Source organism: Equus asinus, chromosome 26, assembly GCF_041296235.1.
Source record: "Equus asinus isolate D_3611 breed Donkey chromosome 26, EquAss-T2T_v2, whole genome shotgun sequence".
Lineage (NCBI taxonomy): Eukaryota > Metazoa > Chordata > Mammalia > Perissodactyla > Equidae > Equus > Equus asinus.
The window spans coordinates 42,205,273-42,223,017 of NC_091815.1; the positions used below are offsets into that span (position 1 = coordinate 42,205,273).

At 50.9% G+C, this 17,745-nt stretch overlaps 1 protein-coding gene across 1 annotated transcript; it reads right to left on the reverse strand.

Moving 5' to 3' along the window:
• Positions 1-358: 358 nt before the first annotated feature.
• Positions 359-15,838, reverse strand: LOC106846639 (vomeronasal type-2 receptor 26). Its single transcript, XM_070498779.1, has 8 exons — positions 15,633-15,838; positions 14,750-15,041; positions 9,612-9,673; positions 9,072-9,238; positions 7,552-8,447; positions 6,743-6,955; positions 5,486-5,609; positions 359-3,208 (listed from the first exon to the last, which is right to left on the reverse strand). Exons 1-8 carry the CDS (start codon positions 15,836-15,838, stop codon positions 2,238-2,240), a joined length of 2,931 nt encoding a protein of 976 aa, XP_070354880.1. The 3' UTR covers positions 359-2,237.
• Between the last annotated feature and the right edge of the window lie 1,907 nt (positions 15,839-17,745).

A 17,745-nucleotide genomic window follows, 5' to 3' on the forward strand; every position in this document is an offset into this window, starting at 1 on the left:
ACCTCTCAGAAGGCTCTGCAGCAGCGCCTGGGGCATCTGAGGGCACCGGTCGTCCGCGCTGCTGTCAAAGATGCGTCATTCACAGTACACGTTCCTGGGGATGAAATAAGAGTAAAGGTCGCGATGTGCTTTTTTTTTTTTTGGTGAGGAAGATTGTCGCTGGGCTAACATCTGTACCAATCTTCCCCTATTTTGTATATGGGACACCGCCACAGCGTGGGTTGGTGAGCGGTGTGTATGTCCACGCCGGGGTGCCCAAACCTGCGAACCGAATTGGAGGACTCCAACGTAACCACTACACCACCGGGCTGGCCCCCCACGCGATGTGCTTTTTATATGGGACAAAGACGGTACTTAAATCTTATGTCCACGTCCGGGTGTTTCTGTTTCTTGGGTGGGTGGTGACAGCAGGCATCATTCATAAATCATCAGATATTTCTTCCATAAAATGTAATTTATGGGGTTTTCCAGCCAAATCACTAATTATGTTGTTATAATCGAGATTTTCACATCATTTATGTTCTCTTGGCAATAATGTAAAATTGGATAACCTTGCTTGGGTCACTTTTTTCTTGGATGATGATGATTAAATTTGGAGAACTTTCCTCTGCTAACAACTAGAACTGTCAATACAATTCTGAAAGCAAAATCTAGATTTGGGAACGGATTTGGAGATAGAGCCTTGCACTACCTTTTCTTGTAGGCCTGTTCTCACGTCTCTGAGCAGGAGCCCCTCTGGGCTGGGCATATGTGCTGGAAGTGAGGCATTTCTTCTGCTCAGAATGGGGCGTCTCCCAGAGCTCTGAGTCTGAACCTAGTGCTTCAAGGGAGATGGTTCCCACACACTTTTCACACCCTGCATGACTGTGGATCCCATGCATTTGTACAGCCATTTTCTGTACAAGGTGGATTCACCAATCCGTGTTCTCTATGCTCTTCTTTGTGGTTCTTTAAGGAATTTTCAAAACCATTTATTATAGAGAATTTTGGACACACACAAAAGCAGACAGCGGAGAACATTGAGCCTCTAGGTCTCCATAATGTAGTCCCAATGACCATCCGCCTAGGGCTGGTGTTCCCCCAGTCACTCTGCCATTTTGTATCATTTGCAAGCAAACCTCAAACACTATACCATTTGAACTACAATACTTAGTTCCAAAAGATAAGGACTGTTTTCTAACATAAGCATAATCCCATTATTAAAATTTTAGAAAAATAATTTCTTTACTCCATTGAATCTTCAGTATTCCAACTTATAATTATCTCAATTTTTTTTGATAGTTTCATCTTTTTAAAAATTAGGATATAACGAAAGACCACACTTTGTAATTGATCCTCTTTTGTTTTTTGGTAACAGCTTTATTGAGATATAATTCACATACCACAAAATTCACCCAAAGTGTAAATTCAGTGGGTTTTAGCATATTCAGAGAGTTGTGCAACCATAAACCACAATCAATGTTAGATTATTTCTTCATGCCAAAAAGAAAGGTTGCACTCCTTAGCCATCACCAACCAATCCCTCCTCCCCCGAGGCCTAGGCAACCACCCACCAACTGTATGGATTCGCCTCTTTGGGACATTTCATATAAATGAAAGCATACAGTGTATGGTCTTTTGTGACAGGCCTCCTTCACTTGCATATTTCCAAGGTTCATCCTTGGTATAGCCTGTGTTGGTACTTCATTCCTTTTTGTTGTCAAATAACATCCTATTGTATGGATGTGGCATATTGTGTTTACCCATTCATCAGTTGACAGACATTTGAGTTGTTTCTACTTTTTGGCTGCTCTTAACATTTGTGCACAAGTTTTTGTGGGGACGTACGTTTTCATTTCTCTCGTCTGCCCATCTAAGAGTGGAATTACTCGGTCATATGCTAATTCTACCTGGAACCTTTTGGAGAAGTGCTGACTGTTTTCCAAAGCAGCTGAACCATCTGACGTTCCCACCAGCAGTGGATGAGGGTTTCAACTTCCCCACATCCTCATCAATACTTGTTATTATCTTTAAGATTATTATTATTGCATCATAGGCTTTTTTCAAACTTTTTTAAGTTGTGGATAATTTAAACAATATAGACAAAGAGAATAGGCGGTGACCATCCACTTGCTCACATCTTGATCTAGCAGTCATTAACATCCTGCTTTCTGTGCTTCATCTCTTAATCTCTTTTAAGCGGCAGGAAAACAATGAGTCCAGATCCTGTGGCCCTGGCTTCTTCAGCGAGGACAGGCTCAGAAGGGTCTGTGGCAGGGGCCTGGGGACACAGCTGCCCGGGAGCTCCTGGCTCTGCCTTCCCCGCTTGGCCCGCATCCACGCCATAACCGGGCCGGGACGTTCTGCTCGCGCCTCCGCAGGATGATGTAGCACTTGGGGAGGAAGATGCAGCCCAGCAGCCCTGCGGTGGAGGCCAGGATGGAGAAGACCTCCACGGCCACGGTGGCCTTGCCGCGCGCGCTGTGGTACAGGGGCAGGAAGGCCGTCCAGACGCTGCAGAAGAGCAGCATGCTGAGGGTGAGCAGCTTGGTCTCGTTGAAAGCAGCGGGCAGACGCCTGGCCAGGAAGGCCACGGAGAGGGTGACCGCCGCCAGGAGGCCCAGGTAGCCCAGCATGCAGTAGAAGGCGGCGCCGGAGCCCTCCTGGCACCGCACGACCACGTGGCCGGGCTCGGAGGCCGTGTCCCTGTGCGGGACCGGCGGGGAGATGCTCAGCCAGAGCCCACAGAGCAGCACCTGCAGCGACGAGGCGCCCAGCACGACCGCGGCGGAGGCCCGGGGGCCCAGGCACACGCGGAGTGGGTCGTCCGGCCTGGTGACTCGGAAGGCCAGCACGACGGCCAGGGTCTTGGCCAGGACGCAGGACACGGCGACGGCGAAGACCACGGCGAAGGCGGCCCGGCGGAGCAGGCAGGTGGCGGCGCGCGGCGGGCCGAGGAAGAGCAGCGCGCTGAGGGAGCAGAGCGCCAGCGCGCCGAGCAGGGCCCGGCTGAGCGCGCCGTGGGCCGCCCTGACCGCGCGTGCGCGCCGGCGCCGCAGGAACAGCGCCAGCGTCCCCAGCGCCGCGGCCGCCAGCGCCACCGCGCCCGCCGCCAGCGCCTGGCCCAGCGGCTCGCGCCAGCTCAGGAAAATCTCGGGCAGCGGCCGGCAGCCGTCCCGCGCCGGGCTGGGCGCCTGCTCGCCGGGGCACGGGAGGCAGCGCGCCATGTCTGCGGGGACACAGGACCGCGTGCAAGGTGACTGCCGCGGAAGCAGTTTTGCCTTTTTTCAGCTTTAATGACATATAGTTGGCAAATAAATTATAAGATATTTACTATATTGCGTCGTGATGATTTGATATACATACACACTGTGAAATCTAGTTAACACATCCATCGCCTCGAATATTTTTCTTCCTTTTCTTTTTTTGGTGTCCACGTTTAAGTTCTACTCTCTTAGCAAATTTCACTTATACAGTGCTATCAACTATTCTCGTCCTGTCTTACACCAAATCCCCTACATTTGTGAATTATTCATAGTCATCAGTGCGGGGATGGGCCATGTCAGCACCAGAGACACAAGGAAAAATGCATGCCTATACACGAGTTATGTTATTTTTTAAATAGTTAAATTTTTTCCAGGTAGTAGCAGTAACTGTTCTTATTAGCAAGTGTTATGAGCTGAATTAAGATCCCCCAAAATTCCCATGTTGAACTCCTAACCCCCAGTACCTCAGAATGTGGCTGTATTTGAAGATAGTAAATCAGAGGTGAGGTCATTATGGTAAAATAAAGTCATCAGGGTGGGCCCTAGTCCAACATGACTGGTGTCCTTATAAGAAGAGATTAGGACACAGGCACGCACAGAGGGGTGACCAGGTGAGGACACAGTGTGAGAAGACAGCCATCTGCAGACCAAGTAGAGAGGCCTCAGGAGAAACCAACCTGCCAACACCTTGATCTTGGACTTCTAGCCTCCAGAACTGTGAGAAAATAAATGTCTGTTGTTTCAGCCACCCGGTCTGTGGTATTTTGTTATGGCAGCCCCAGCGAACTAATACAGCAATTCTCACCAATTCTGCCCCCCTTCCTTTGGAGATTACTTAAAATTACTGCTCTGAACCACAGTGAGATAGCGCTACATGCCCACCCAGAATGGCTGAAATAAAAAGACCCAACACCCAGAGGGCTGGTGAGGATGGTCACGGTGGGGGGAAGAATAATGCCCCTTCCCCCAAAGATGTCCACACCCCGATCCCTGGAACTTGTGAACATGTTACCGCATGTGGCAAGGCAGGCTTTGCAGGGGTGGTTAAGTTAAGGATCTTGAGATGGGGAGACTATCCTGGATTATCCAAAGGGGTCCAAAATCATCACATGAGCCCTTAAAAGTTGGGAGGAGGAGAGGGGGGCAGAGCAGTGGGGCAGAAAAGGTCGGGGAGATTGCTGACTTTGAAGATGGAGGGAGCCCATGTGGCAGGGAATGCAATGGCTTCTAGAAGCTGGGAATGATGCCCCAGCTGACAACCTGTAAGGAAATGGGATCCTTGATCCTACAACTGCAAGGAGCTGAATTCTGCCAATGACCTGAATGAGCTGGGAAGGAGGTTCTTCTCCAGAGCCATCAGCAGAGATCACAGCCCTCCCAACACCTTGATTTTAGCCTTGTGAGACACTAAGCAGAGGACCCAGATGAAGCACACTGTACATGGACTTTTGACCAACAGAAACTATGAAATAATAAATGTGTGTGGTTTTAAGCCACTTAGCTTGTGGTAATTTGTTACAGCAGCTGCAAGAAATGAACACAGAGAGCAAGTGGATGCTGCTGACACTTGTAGTCCACTAAAGCCAAACGTTCATCCACCCTGTGGTCCGGCAGTGCCACAACAGCAGAAATGCATCCATGTGTCCCCAGAAGACATGGCCAGCAGCATCCACAGCAGCACTGCTCTCTACAGCTCCTGCCGGCCAAGTCATGGTGTGTCTACACTGGGGGGTCATACCAGGCACAAGACTGGGAGAGCCACGACTACACATACTGCTGAGGTGAATCTCACAAACACAAGGTGGAGGAAAAATGAGGCACAACAGAACATTCACTCTGCGAGTCCACTTATAGGAATCAAAACCCAGCAAAACCCATCAATGTTCATAGAAGTTAAGATGGCAGTTCCCTGGGAAGCAAAGACTGAGCAGGGGCCCCAGGGACTCCAGGGGGCGTCAGGCTCTGTTTCTCCATCTGGGGACCAGGTACCCGGGGCGTTCGCTAAGGAAGAATTCATCGGGCTACACACTTAGGATTCATGTATTTGCCTGTTATAGTTCAATAAAATGTTTACGTAAAAATAATTATAAGAGTGACTTCCTGGCCAGCCCTCTACCACTCCACAGCAGCCCCCGTCCAAAGTCCACACAAAGTCCACAGAACAAGTCACTGGATTGGGGATTTGAGAGGCTGGAGGTGCCTTGATGGCCTCTCTAGATTCAGCCTCTGCGAGCCCTTACCTCTTTGGTCTGCAAAGTGTCCCTCGGGGCAGGGGCTGCAGTCAAAACAGCAGTGAGGGGCTCCCTGGCGCATGATCTGGCTGGATCCTGGAGCACAGCTCTTGCTGCAGGCAGAGCTGGGGACCTGAGGACAGAGGAGCAGAGGGTGTCATTGGCAACCAGTCCAGGGCACAGGGCACAGGTCCCCGTGCTGGAACAACCTAAGGAAGCAGTCCCAGTGTCCTTCCCACCCACAAGAAGATGAGGCTCCTTTCAGGAGAAAAAACACCTCAGTTAGAGAACTCAGAGTCGAGAGGCACCCACGGATACAGCAAATGCAGTGAACCCTCAGGTGGTGCTCACCTGGCTGACGTGGGAAAGCTCTAGAACATGGCGTGAAAGGGCACCCTTCCAGCCTCTCTGAGGTTCCCACAGTAAGAAGAGTTGGTGCTGATCCCAGCCAGCAGCCCTCCACAGTTCTGCCTCCCTGAGCCCACCTGCTGCCTCTGGGTAAGAGTTGTAGGGAGGGAACCTGGGGGGAACAGACCTGAGAGAAGTGTGGGCGCTGGGTTCCCCACTTCCAGAGGGGAGCAAAGGGCCCTCCGTGGCTCAGGCCAATGGAAAGAGACTTCACAAGACTCCTCGGGATGCTTAGCCTGTGTCCCCTGGGCTTGAGGGGCCCACAGACCAGAGCCTGACTCTCACTGGAAAACCTAAAGGCCAACACTGACTGGAGGCGCTGAGAACACGGGAAGGTGAAGTTGCAGTGGAGGGAGTCACACGTCCACTGATGGTGCCAGGCGGCCCAGAGGAGTCCGTGGGCCAGAGTGGACACCTGGACACACCCGTCCTAAGGTGGCAACTAACTTTGCTACTAAATGAAATGAGAACACCTGTCCTGCCCCCTCCAGATGCTGGATGGGGTGTGTTTGGTGAGGGGGATTCCTGTCTTCCCAGGGGAGGAAGTAAAGGCCCCACTTCCTCACTGAGCAGGTCCCCGAGGACAGACAAGAAGATACACAAGTGGTAACTCCTGATGCAGACTCTACTTCAACTTCAGGGGCTCCAATATTTTCATTTTTGATGGTGAATAAATGACTTTTATCCCCTAATATGAGGGTCTGGTATGGCTCAACAACACAGCTGAGTTATGATTGGCCCAATTTAAAGCTCCACCCACTTTATGCATCAAATAGCAACTTGGACCTCTGGCCTCTGAGTTCTCCTCCGATTTTAATATGCCAGGACTGGGGTCATCCGTGCACCCAGACAACTCACCTGGAAGTCCTCCTTCATCATCTGGACCATCATGCTCTCCCCTGAGGAAGCTTGTGGGTTGAGTATGCCTATTCGGACAAAGCGGAACAGGCCTTCAGGGGTCTTCTGCCCTTGAAGAAGGTCAAATGTTGTAACCATATCTCCATTGGCATCAAAGACAATCTCTGTCCCATCAACGGTCTTGAAATGCACCTTCCTGAGGGGATGCAGAAGCTAGGGAAGGAAGGGTGATGCCGTAGTTTGGCCAGGGCCCGTCGCTGGGGTCTGTCCAAAATGCCTCAGGCCAGTGACCAGGCAGGGCCAACTTATCCACAGGGCCCACTGTACTCTCAGGGGCCCATGAAAATATTTTAATTTTAACTTCTTGTAAAATTGGAAGATAAAACAGATTAAGTAATAATTAATATATAATAACAAATCCAGCCCAGATTATGTTAGCTTTGACAGCAATGCAGTAGTAAAAGATAATTTTTAATATATTTTTAATGGCTGAAGGGACCCGCGAAAGTTACAGTGCGGCCCTAGCTCCAGGGACTCTGTTTGGTCATGCACTCCCTTCCTCAGCCCCCCATGACACCCCAAGCAGAGTCCAGACCCCTGTAGGCCCTGCCCAACCTGGCCTCTACTGTCTCGCCATCCTGACTCCCAGAGGGAGCCTCCACATTCCCTCTGCCCCAGCACCCCAGCCATGTGGCTTCCGCTGCTCATCCTCACTGAACAGCCCCATCTCTGTGCTTCTCCCTCGCTGGGGCAGAGTGAGCCCCCTGCTCCCAGCACCGCCCTGCAGCGTCCACAGGGTCCGCTCTCACCTGCCAGGGCTGGAAGTGCCAAGGGTCTGCACATGTCCCGTCCCCCTGCTCGCAGGTGCCCAGGTCCTGCAGGGCGTGGGCGATGCTGTAGACGGCCGGGTACCCGACATCCACTTTAACCACGTCCTGGAAGGGGTACTCCCAACCTGTCAGGCTCTCGTTCCCAGAGCAGAACCGGATGCCCCCTGCCCCCGAGCTGTTCCTCACTGGCCCTCGGCTCCCACGGGGCCACGTGCATCTGAAGGTGACCTCCCAGAATCTCTCTATGAACATGTCCTCTGGGGTCCGGGCAGGGTGCAGGCGAGCAAAGAACTCGGGGAACCCGAGGACCTGGCTGGTGCGCTGCAGAAGGCTGAAGGAGCCCTGCAGGACCTGGGACACGCCGGGGATGCTCAGGGCCAGAGCAGCGTGCAGCGTCTCCCGGCTGACCCAGACCCGGCCCGAGATGCCCTGGCCCAGCAAGCCCTGCAGGATGATCTGGAAACTCAAGTTGCTCACGAAGACGATGATGCCAGTGGCGGTGCAGCGGCCCATCTCCCGGATGATGGCTTCCGTCTTCTCCAGGGACGGCTGGGAGGGGACGTGGAGGTGGAACTCAATGCAGATGCCTGCCTGGCCCAGCTCCTGGATCACCAGTGAGCTGCTCTGCTGCCCGTAGTCATCGTCCTGGGCCAGAATGCCCACCCAGGACCATCCGAAGTGGACAACAAGCTGGGCCACCAGGCGGGAGGACGTGAGGTCACTAGCCAGGGTCCGAAGGAAGGACGGGAACTGGGTCTTATCGCTGAGGCTGGCAAGGGAGGATGAGTGACTGACCTGGGCAGGAAGGGGCGGGGGCAGAAAGGAGAAGTGGTGAGAACCAGGAAGGAGCCTGCATGGGAGGTATAGGGGGTCAGCTCAGGCACTGCTGATGGGCAGGTTTCAATGAAGGAAGGTGGGTGCAGCCAGAACACAGCCAGGGTGACCAGCTCCTCCTGGTTCGCCCAGGACACTCCCGGTTTTTGCCATAGAAAGCCCCGCATCCCATGAGTACACTCAGTCCTGGGCAGAAGGGGATGGTGGTCACCCTAATGAGAGCAGTCTGGTACGTCGTCATCTCTCCAGGAGCATCAAGGGCAGCGTTAGATCACTGGGCCCTGAGCGCCTCCAGCGTTCACAGAGGTCCCTGTTAGGTGCGGGTGCTAGTTCGGAGATCCAGAGTCTGCATTTCCAGCATCCCGCAGATGATCCTGGTTCTCGGTCTGCACTTTGGACAAGCGCGGTCCTAGCCACCCCCCTCCCCCCACCGCCCCGGGCACCATGGAGTCATCTAGACACCATCGACAAACGCTGGTGCTTGACCCCGGCACCATCCCGCTGCTTCCTCATTAGCCAGTTAGAGAAATCTTTGCCGTGTGTTCATTCCATCTTTGTATGAGACTCACGTATTCTAATCTTTTAAAACGTCGCTCTGAGGGTTCGAGGTCCCCACGGCCCGGAGGCCCGCGTGCGCCTGTGCACCGTGGGCTGGTCCAGCCCACATTCGTCCTTCTGGCTCCGGGAGCGACGCCGGGAGCCGGGCAGCTCGGCCTCCGGCCCTCTGTCCCCCTCCTCCCGGCGCCTCCTGCGCTCCGCGTCTGTGTCGCCAGCCCGCGCCTTGTCGCCGCCCGGGCCGCGGCGTCCTGGGCCAGGCGGGGGGGCCGCTCCGCTGGTGACGGGTCACGGGGACCCGGTGCGTCAGTTCTTGCTGGCGGGTCGATTTGTCAAAGAGGCGACGCTTCCGTGCGCCCGGGAGGGGACACGCGGTTTCTCTGGTTCGCCTTGACCCGGCCCGGGGCGCCTGCGACAGACGGAAGCGGCCGCCTCCCGCTCCAAGCGCAGGCCACCTCCGCCGAGGGCGGTCGCGACACGGGTTCCAGGAGGCGACGCCGTCCCCTCCCGGGAGGGGACCCTGGTCTCACCGGCGTCTGGAGACGCGGCGCTGACCACGTCTCACCCGGCTGGGGCTGCGAGACTCGGCAAACGCCAGCGCAGGACGCCCAGGTAAACCTGAATTTCAGACAAACAACGAGATATTTTACTACACTATGTCCCCTGCGATATTTGGAACAGGCTCATACTGCAACACGTCGTCGTTGCTGATCTGAAATCCAAATGTGCCGGGGCACCCGAGCGTGTGTAATCCGGCGACCCGACATGCACAGGCGGGACCAGCGGGGGAACGTGCTGGGGAAACGCCTCTAACGCCTTCCACGTGCTTGAATTTGGAAGAAGAGAAGAGAAAAAACCTCGACGGCCATCTCAGAAGCATTTTATACGCAAATCCAAGGTGAGGTAACCAGAGTGAATCCTTGGACAAATCAGCCGGGTTCGACCATTTGGAATTAAAAACGCTGACGCCTTTTCCTCTGACTTATCTGTACAGAATGTAACTCGTTTACTGTTTTTTGGTAAGATTTAGATTTGTTTTCTCATGAAACAACCAGTTAATCCAAACTTCCTAAAATTCCACATTAATGTTAAGAAAAATGTAAGGCTATGAATAAAGTCTCTCAAACACAGAACGTTGCCAAATTCTAACACATTTCATTGCACCTTTTCAATCTCATTTTTTGTAGTAAATGTAAAGTCAGGCAAATAAAGTTTACTTTCTACAAATGTTCTCTAGCTTTATAAACACACCCAAGGGTTGACTCACACTATCTTCCTTTGCGTTCTGGAACAATCAGACACTCTATTTCAGAACAAAACTACTCCCTTAGTCTTTGATAAACAAAACTCAGCCTGTTAGCTTGCCAGGCTGTTTGTGCTCTATTGTCAGAACAGCCTTGACCACTAAACTTTTAACCAAAGTAACTCACTTCTTCAAAGAGAAAACTCAGAGGAAAGTGGTTTCAAAGGATCTGTCCTATACAAGCATGTTGCAGACAGCAAAGCTGACAGCCTTGCAGGATATCACCCCCGACAGCCATTCATACTTTTCACACCTTCTTAAAGTGTCAAAAGGAACACACTCATTAATGAGACCCAAATTTATGCTACTCTACAATGTGTACAAGCAGGAAGTCAAGGTAGAAATACCAAATCTATTCCTTGAGACCGGCTTTTCAGGGTTTTCTCTTACTTAGAAAGCATCCCAGGGGCCCGCCCCATGGCGGAGTGGTTAAGTTCAAGCATTCTGCTTCAGCGGCCCAGAGTTTTGCTGGTTCGAATCCTGGGTGCTGACATGGCACCGCTCATCAGGCAGATCCCACATGCTACAACTAGAAGGACCCACAACTAAAAGATACACAACTGGGGGGCTTTGGGAGAAAAAGGAAAAAAATAAAATCTTAAAAAAAAAAGGGGCCAGCTCCGTGGCGCAGTGGTTAAGTTCACACGTTTCCTCCAGGGTTTACCCATTCGGTTCCTGGGTGCGGACATGGCACCGCTTGGCAAACGCCATGCTGTGGTAGGTGTCCCACGTATAAAGTAGAGGAAGACAGGCATGGATGTTAGCTCAGGGCCAGTCTTCCTCAGCAAAAAGAGGAGGATTGGCAGTTAGTTAGCTCAGGGCTAATCTTCCTCAAAAAAAAAAAAAGAAAGAAAGAAGGAAAGAAAAGAAACCACCCCAGTATCCAAAGATCATTAAATAATTAACTAAAATTAGTATTAATCCAATCACTTAAGTTAAGTTAGGCTCTTGGAAATGATCCTTGAGTTGATACCCCATGGATCATAATTACTATTGATATAAAAACATTTATCAGAATAATTCAGTTTAGTTGAACACATTACATTTTTCTTAAGTAATAGTCACATATCTGATCAGATTTTTTTAAAATGGAGCAGAATTGAAATTAGCTCTTTCAGAAGTGAGAAAAAATCTGTTTGTGTTTTAAACCAGAGGCATGACAACTCAGCCAAATCCAAGGGCTTGTTCTTGTACATTCAGAATCTCCTCTCTCTGGGCAGGTTACACCAAAAATCACCTTTCACTACCCATTGCTTGGACTAGACTGAATACACCAAGACCAATTTGGTGTTTTAACAGAAAGAAAGCCAAATTCCAAACTCGTATTAATATGATATTTGGAATAAAAAATTCACAAGGCCCTTTCTTATGAGTGAAGTCTTATTATTGTGTTATTATCTAATGAATTTATTTTCAAACTGGATCATCATTTCAGTTAAGAGGCAACCCAGCTACAACCATCTGTTGTTCTTGGGACCCATGTTTCTATCTTAAGCAAGGACCAGTTGCCTCTCAAACTTTGCAGCTTACAACACCACCATGTATTAGCTCACAGTGTCTGTGGGTCAGGAGTCAGGGTACGGCTTACTTCGCTGAGTCCTCCTCTCGGAGTGTTACATGGCTGCAATCGAGGGATCAGCCAGGGCTGTGCTCTCCTCTGAGGCTTGGGGTCCACTTCCAGGATCACCAGTTGTTGACAAAATTCAGTTCCTTGCAGCTGTAGGACTAAGGTCCCACTTTCTGGCTGGCTATTGGCCGGGGGCCACTCTTAGCTCCTGGAAGCCACCTCAGGTTCTTGTCACATGGCCTCCTACTCTCACAGCATGGTAGTTTAATTCTACTTCAGGCCAGAGGAGAAAAATGTCTCTTCAATCTGCTAGGTCAGGGTCTTCTATGATGTAATCATGACAGTAACTGTCCAGCCTATTCACAGTTTCCTCTCCACACTCGGGGAGCAGGGATTATACAGGGTGTGTGCACCAGCAAGAATTGTGGGGGCTACCTTAGCATTCTGCCTCCCACACAAACATTCTTAAAAACATAGCATTCTTGAGCCAGCCCTGTTGGCCTAGTGGTTAAAGTTCAGGGCTCTCACTGCTTTGATGGCCCTGGTTCATTTCCTGGGCACGGAACCACACCTCCCGTCTGTCAGTTGCCATGTTGTGGTGGCAGCTCACTTGGAAGAACTGGAAGGACTTACAACTAGGATATACAACCATGCACTGTGGTTTTGAGGAGTTAAAAAAAAAAAAAGAGGAAAATTGGCAACAGATGTTAGCTCAGGGCCAATCTTTCCCTGCAAAAAACAAAGGCAGAGAAAACCACACAGCATTTTTTAAATGGCGTCCTGTTTTCACAGACCTGTCCGAATTCACAAATATTTCCTCTGAGCCTCTCCATCTATACCAGCAATGTGGTTATTTGAGAGATTCTATAAGAATTGTTCCTCTTTTTCATCAGGATAGAACTGGACAAACTGATTGTGCAACCGAGCCCAGAGCTGGAGTGTTAGACCTGAGGAGAAATCCCACCACATGAGCGGTCCTCTGAAAAGAAGCAGGGGTTGCACTTCCTCTGTGGCACCAACTCCCACAAAGTCTTCCTAGGAAACAGCCTCAGAATGTGTTCTGCGCCTTGCAGGGCCCCAGCTTCCTGGGGAGGAAGGAAGGCCCTTCCCGGCAGAGAGGAAACAGCAAATTTAAGGCGTTCAAGGAGGGAGGAATTTATCCAAATGTATAGGTTTCACAGTCAAAATGAGTGAATTTAAACTGGAATCCTCACACAATGCTGGTGGGAATGTGAAATGGTGAAGCCACTTTGGAAAATGCTCTGGCAGTTCTTCAAATAAACACAGATCTACCATATGATCATCAATACCAACCATGTGCCCAAGAGGACTGAAAACACGTGCATAGAAATGTTCAAGGTGTGTATATTTTGTATGATGTCAAGCCTTAATTGATTTCAATAGCCAGGGACCCATTCTACATAGAGGATTTCTCCTGTACCGACCTGGAAGGGTTACGGTGAGAATGTAATGGGAGAATCCCAATGCCAGGCACAGAGTAAGCCCTCTTTAGAACATCTTAACAGTGAGTCAGGCAATAGCAGCTCCAAGAGAATGACTCGGTAAGCGCACAATAATTGTTAGTAATTAAAATTAGTTGGAGGGATAGCAGTCTGGTTCTGTCACTAACTAGTAGGACATCCACCAAGTCATCTTCTTGCCTCTTGTCAACAAGAATTGGGGGCATTTGGACCTGAATAAGTGGCACTCTAACTTTGGCAGGCAAACAAACCACTTGGGGATCTTGTTAAAATGAAGACTCTGATTGAGTGGGTTTGGCTATGTCCTGAGATATTGCCTTGGTAACAAGCTCCCATAAAAGAAAAGAGAAAAGAAAAACACATATATACACAAAAATCTACACACAAGGGTTAAGTTCGCATGCTCCACTTCGGCGGCCCAGGGTTCACTGGTGGGGATCCCGGGTGTCGACCTACACACTGCTTATCAAGCCATGCTGTGGCAGACGTCCCTAATATAAAGTAGGAGAAGATGGGCACGGATGTTAGCTCAGGGCCAATCTTCCTAAATAAATAAATAAATAAATAAACAAAAAATTACATGAAAAAAACCCTACACACAGATGCTTGTAGCAGCATTATTCACAATTGCCAAAAAGTGGCCTCAGCTCAAATGTCCATCAACGGATGAGCGGACAAACACAACGTGGTCCATCCACACAATGGAATGAGATTCAGCCATAAAAAGAGATGAAGTGCCAACTCGCACCACCACATGGATGAACAACATATGGTCAGTGGAAGAAGCCAGGCATGAAAGAGCACATGTCACGTGACATCATTTATACAAAATGTCTAGAAAATGTAAATCCACAGAGATGGAAATCAGATTTGTGGTTGCTGGAGTGGGGCTGATGGGGAGCAGTGGCTAATAGGTGTGGGGTTTCTTTATGGGGTGAATAGAATGTTTTCTAATTGGTCGTGGAGATGCTGGTTGGGCAGCTCTGAGTACACAAAAAGTCACTGAATTGTTCACTGTAAGTGGGTGAATTGTATGGTATGTGAATTATGCCTCAGTAAACCTGTTAAATAGGATCCAATTTAAAGGAAAACAAGAAGAAAAGGTGGTACTTGGACACAACCATGATTGTGAGCCTGACACTGAGGCCCCAAAATTGGGGAAATACCATGGGAGTGGAGGGGAGGCTGGTCAGCATGAGCCCTACCACCTGGATTCAGTCCTGCTGGGTGAGCTTGGACCCATCTGTGACTGTTCCTAAACCTCAGTTTCTCCCTGGATGCAATGGGGATCCGCATCTCCTGACCACCAGGTTAGTGTTGGGCACATGAAGCATTGGTGGGAAATTTGGTCCCCCAGCAGCAGCACCTCAGTACTGCCACCATCATCACCACCGTGACTATTCATCAGCGGAGGGAAAAGGCTTTGGGATGACTCACCTGGGGAAACTTATAGAGCCCCAGCAGCCTGGCCATGGGGATGGACACAGCTGACCGAGTGTCTCCAACCAGGGCAGCCCGCGGAGGGCTGGGCTGACACTCGTAGTTGGGGATGGGCTCCTCCCACCCCGTGAGAAAGGCCATCGTCTCGTAGAGGGCTCCAGGTACTGAGTCCCCAGAGTTAAAGATGGAGAAGCCCAGAGTGAGGTTGGGCAGCAGCCGGGCGTCCCTGTTGATCTCCTCGATGGCAAAGACAAGACTCTGGGCCACCCGGTAGTTCCACATGGACACACTGAGGGAAAGAGAAGCCCGAGTTTAGCATTTGCTGTGGTGCCAACCGTGAGAAGAACATGCCACAGGAGTGCGGCCAGCAACTGCTGGGTGTGTACTCAGGAGGACTGACGGCACAGACAGGGACAGGGATGTGCGTGACAGCATCTGTCACAACAGCCACAAGGACTTCTCAGCAGGCCCATCAGCAAAGACAGGCTGGGAAACCCAGTGAAGAAACGGGCAGAGGGGAGTCCCAGGGGCTGCTGAACTCATGAAGAGCTTTATTCACTCCATAAACATGCATTCATTCAACAAACACACTTGCTGTGTGCTTGGCTCTGTTCTAGCCATGGAGGGTCCGTGGCAAATGAAAGAGACCAGAATCCCTGGCCTGTGGGGTCTGGGTGGCCAGGTGCCTGCATTTCAGATAGATGAGCATGAACAGCAAAGCAAAGACGAGGGAGGCGGTGAAGTAGGCCTGAGAGACAGCCCGACCAATGTTCAGACAAACGAGAAACCCGGCCAACGCCTGGGGTTCTGAGAGCCAGTCGCTGTCTGAGGATTTAGAGAAAGGCCCTCCAAGGCTCCCTCCCGACCCGCAGCCACTTACCTCACAGACGCTGTCCCAGCCGGCGGAGCCGTGAAATCGAACAGGGTGACAGGCTTGAAGAAAAAGATGGAGAAGCTGCCCCCAATCACCACATCTCCGGGACGGTCAAAGCGGGGGCTCTTCCCTGGCGAGCGCCAGCCAGTGGGCCCAGAAAGGGCCCCAGGGAGAGAGCCCACTAGGGCAGGCAGCAGGGAGCACAGCCACATGCCGGAACGGTTGGGGAGCACGACGCAGAAGGCCGGTGTGGCAGGGCTTTTATCTGGGAGCTTGCCCTGACTCCGGCCTGGGGGCTGGGGACACATCAGGAGGGGCCCTGGGAGCCATGCCTGCAGAGAACAAGGATGCGGGGCTGCGCTGGGCAGCCTGTAAACCCCAGGCCATTCGAAGTCTTCCCTCCTTCCTCTGGGGCCCCTTCGCCTCCCCCAAGCAGAGGGTGACAGCTTGTGCCCTCACCCAGACTCCAGGGAGGGGACTTGGGGACCCTGCAAGCCCAGCCACAGCTGCGCCCGGGGTCCCAGGTCACTGTGTGGGGAGAGGCCCATGAGGGCCCAGAGGCCAGAAGCCTTCTGACCCCCGCCCCGCCCCCTCCCCGCATGGCAGCATTTGGAGAGGGGGATATCCCCAGAGCTGCAGGAGGCCCTGGGTCATTCCCTCCTGTCCCAGGGCCACCAAGGCCACCAAGCAGAGGAACAGGCATATTCAGCTCCAGGTGGCTGCTGGAGGCCGGGTCCAGGCTGGGTGGGTGCATCTCTCCAACACAGGGCAGGAAAGTTGGTGTTCTTGACCCAGTGAGGGGTGGTTGCTGCTCCGCATGCAAGAAAACATGGTCAACACTATTAGCCATCAGGGACCTACAAATGGAAACCACAGTGACTCACCAATTCTCGCCCAATAGGACGCTTGTTGTTAGTGCTGTGGAGCGGATTCCCACTCCTAGCGCCCTGTGGACAGCACAGCAGAAAGTGCTCGATGTTTTGCCCATCCTCTCACTTTCCGGTGCTGTATCAGACAAGGCTCTGCTGTTATTCATAGGGTTTTTTGTTGCCAATTTTTTGAGAAGTGGGTGGCCAGATCCTTATTCCTTGTCTGTCTTAGTCTGAAAGCTCTGCTGAGACCCTGCTGGTATTTGAAATACTAGTAACAAAGCTTTCAGCATCACAGCAACAGCAGCCACCACGTGTGACAACCTACAGATGGGTGCTGTGGTTCCCTGACCAGAAACAAACCTGGGCCATGACAGTGAGAGCACGGAATCTTAACCACTTGACCACCAAGGCTGGCTACTAGGATGGTTACAATAAAAAAAAAAAAAAAAGGAAAATAACAACTGTTGGCAAGGATGTAGAAAAATTGGAATCCTCGTGCACTGTTGGTGGGAACGTAAACTGGTGCAGCTGTTTTGGAAAACAGTCTGGCAGTTCCTCACAATGTTAAACATGGATTTACCGTTTGACCCAACCATTTCACTCCTCAAGAGAAATGACAATATCCATCCATACAAACACTTACACATGAGCGTTTATAGCAGCATCCTTTGCATTCATGATAGCCAAAAAGTGGAAACAATCCAAAATGCCCAATAATTGATGGAGGGAGAAACAAAATTACATCTATCCGCAAAATGGAATCTTATTCAACCATAACAAGGAATGAAGTTCTAGAGCTGGCCTGGTGGTTCAGTGGTTAAATTCTCGGGTTCTGCTTTGATGGCCCGGGGTCTGCAGGTTTGGATCCCAGGTGCGGAACTACACAATACTCATCAAGCCATGCAGTGGTGGCGTCCCACACACAAAATAGAGGAAGATTGGCACAAATGTTAGCTCAGGACTAGTCTTCCTCACCAAAAAAAAAAAAAAAGGAATGAAGTTCTGACATATGCTACAACATGGATGAACCTTGAAAACCTTGTGCCAAGTGAAAGAAGCCAGACACAAAAGATCACATATTAAATGATTCTATTTCTACAAAATCTCTAGAATAGGCAAAGCCAGAAAACCAATGTCCATGCAAAGATTTGTACACAAATGTTCATAGCAGCTTTTTAAATAAGAACTCCAAACTGGAAATAACCCAAAATGTCCACCACTAGGTGAATGGAGAACCAAACTACCTC

Coding starts and splice junctions, on each gene's coding strand:
- LOC106846639 (XM_070498779.1), bottom strand. CDS start 15,838: ATGTGGCTGTGCTCCCTGCTGCCTGCCCTAGTGGGCTCTCTCCCTGGG. Junction 15,042..15,632: donor GCTGGGACAGCGTCTGTGAG/GTAAGTGGCTGC, acceptor TCTTTCCCTCAG/TGTGTCCATGTGGAACTACC. Junction 3,209..5,485: donor ACACTTTGCAGACCAAAGAG/GTAAGGGCTCGC, acceptor GTGTCCCCGCAG/ACATGGCGCGCTGCCTCCCG.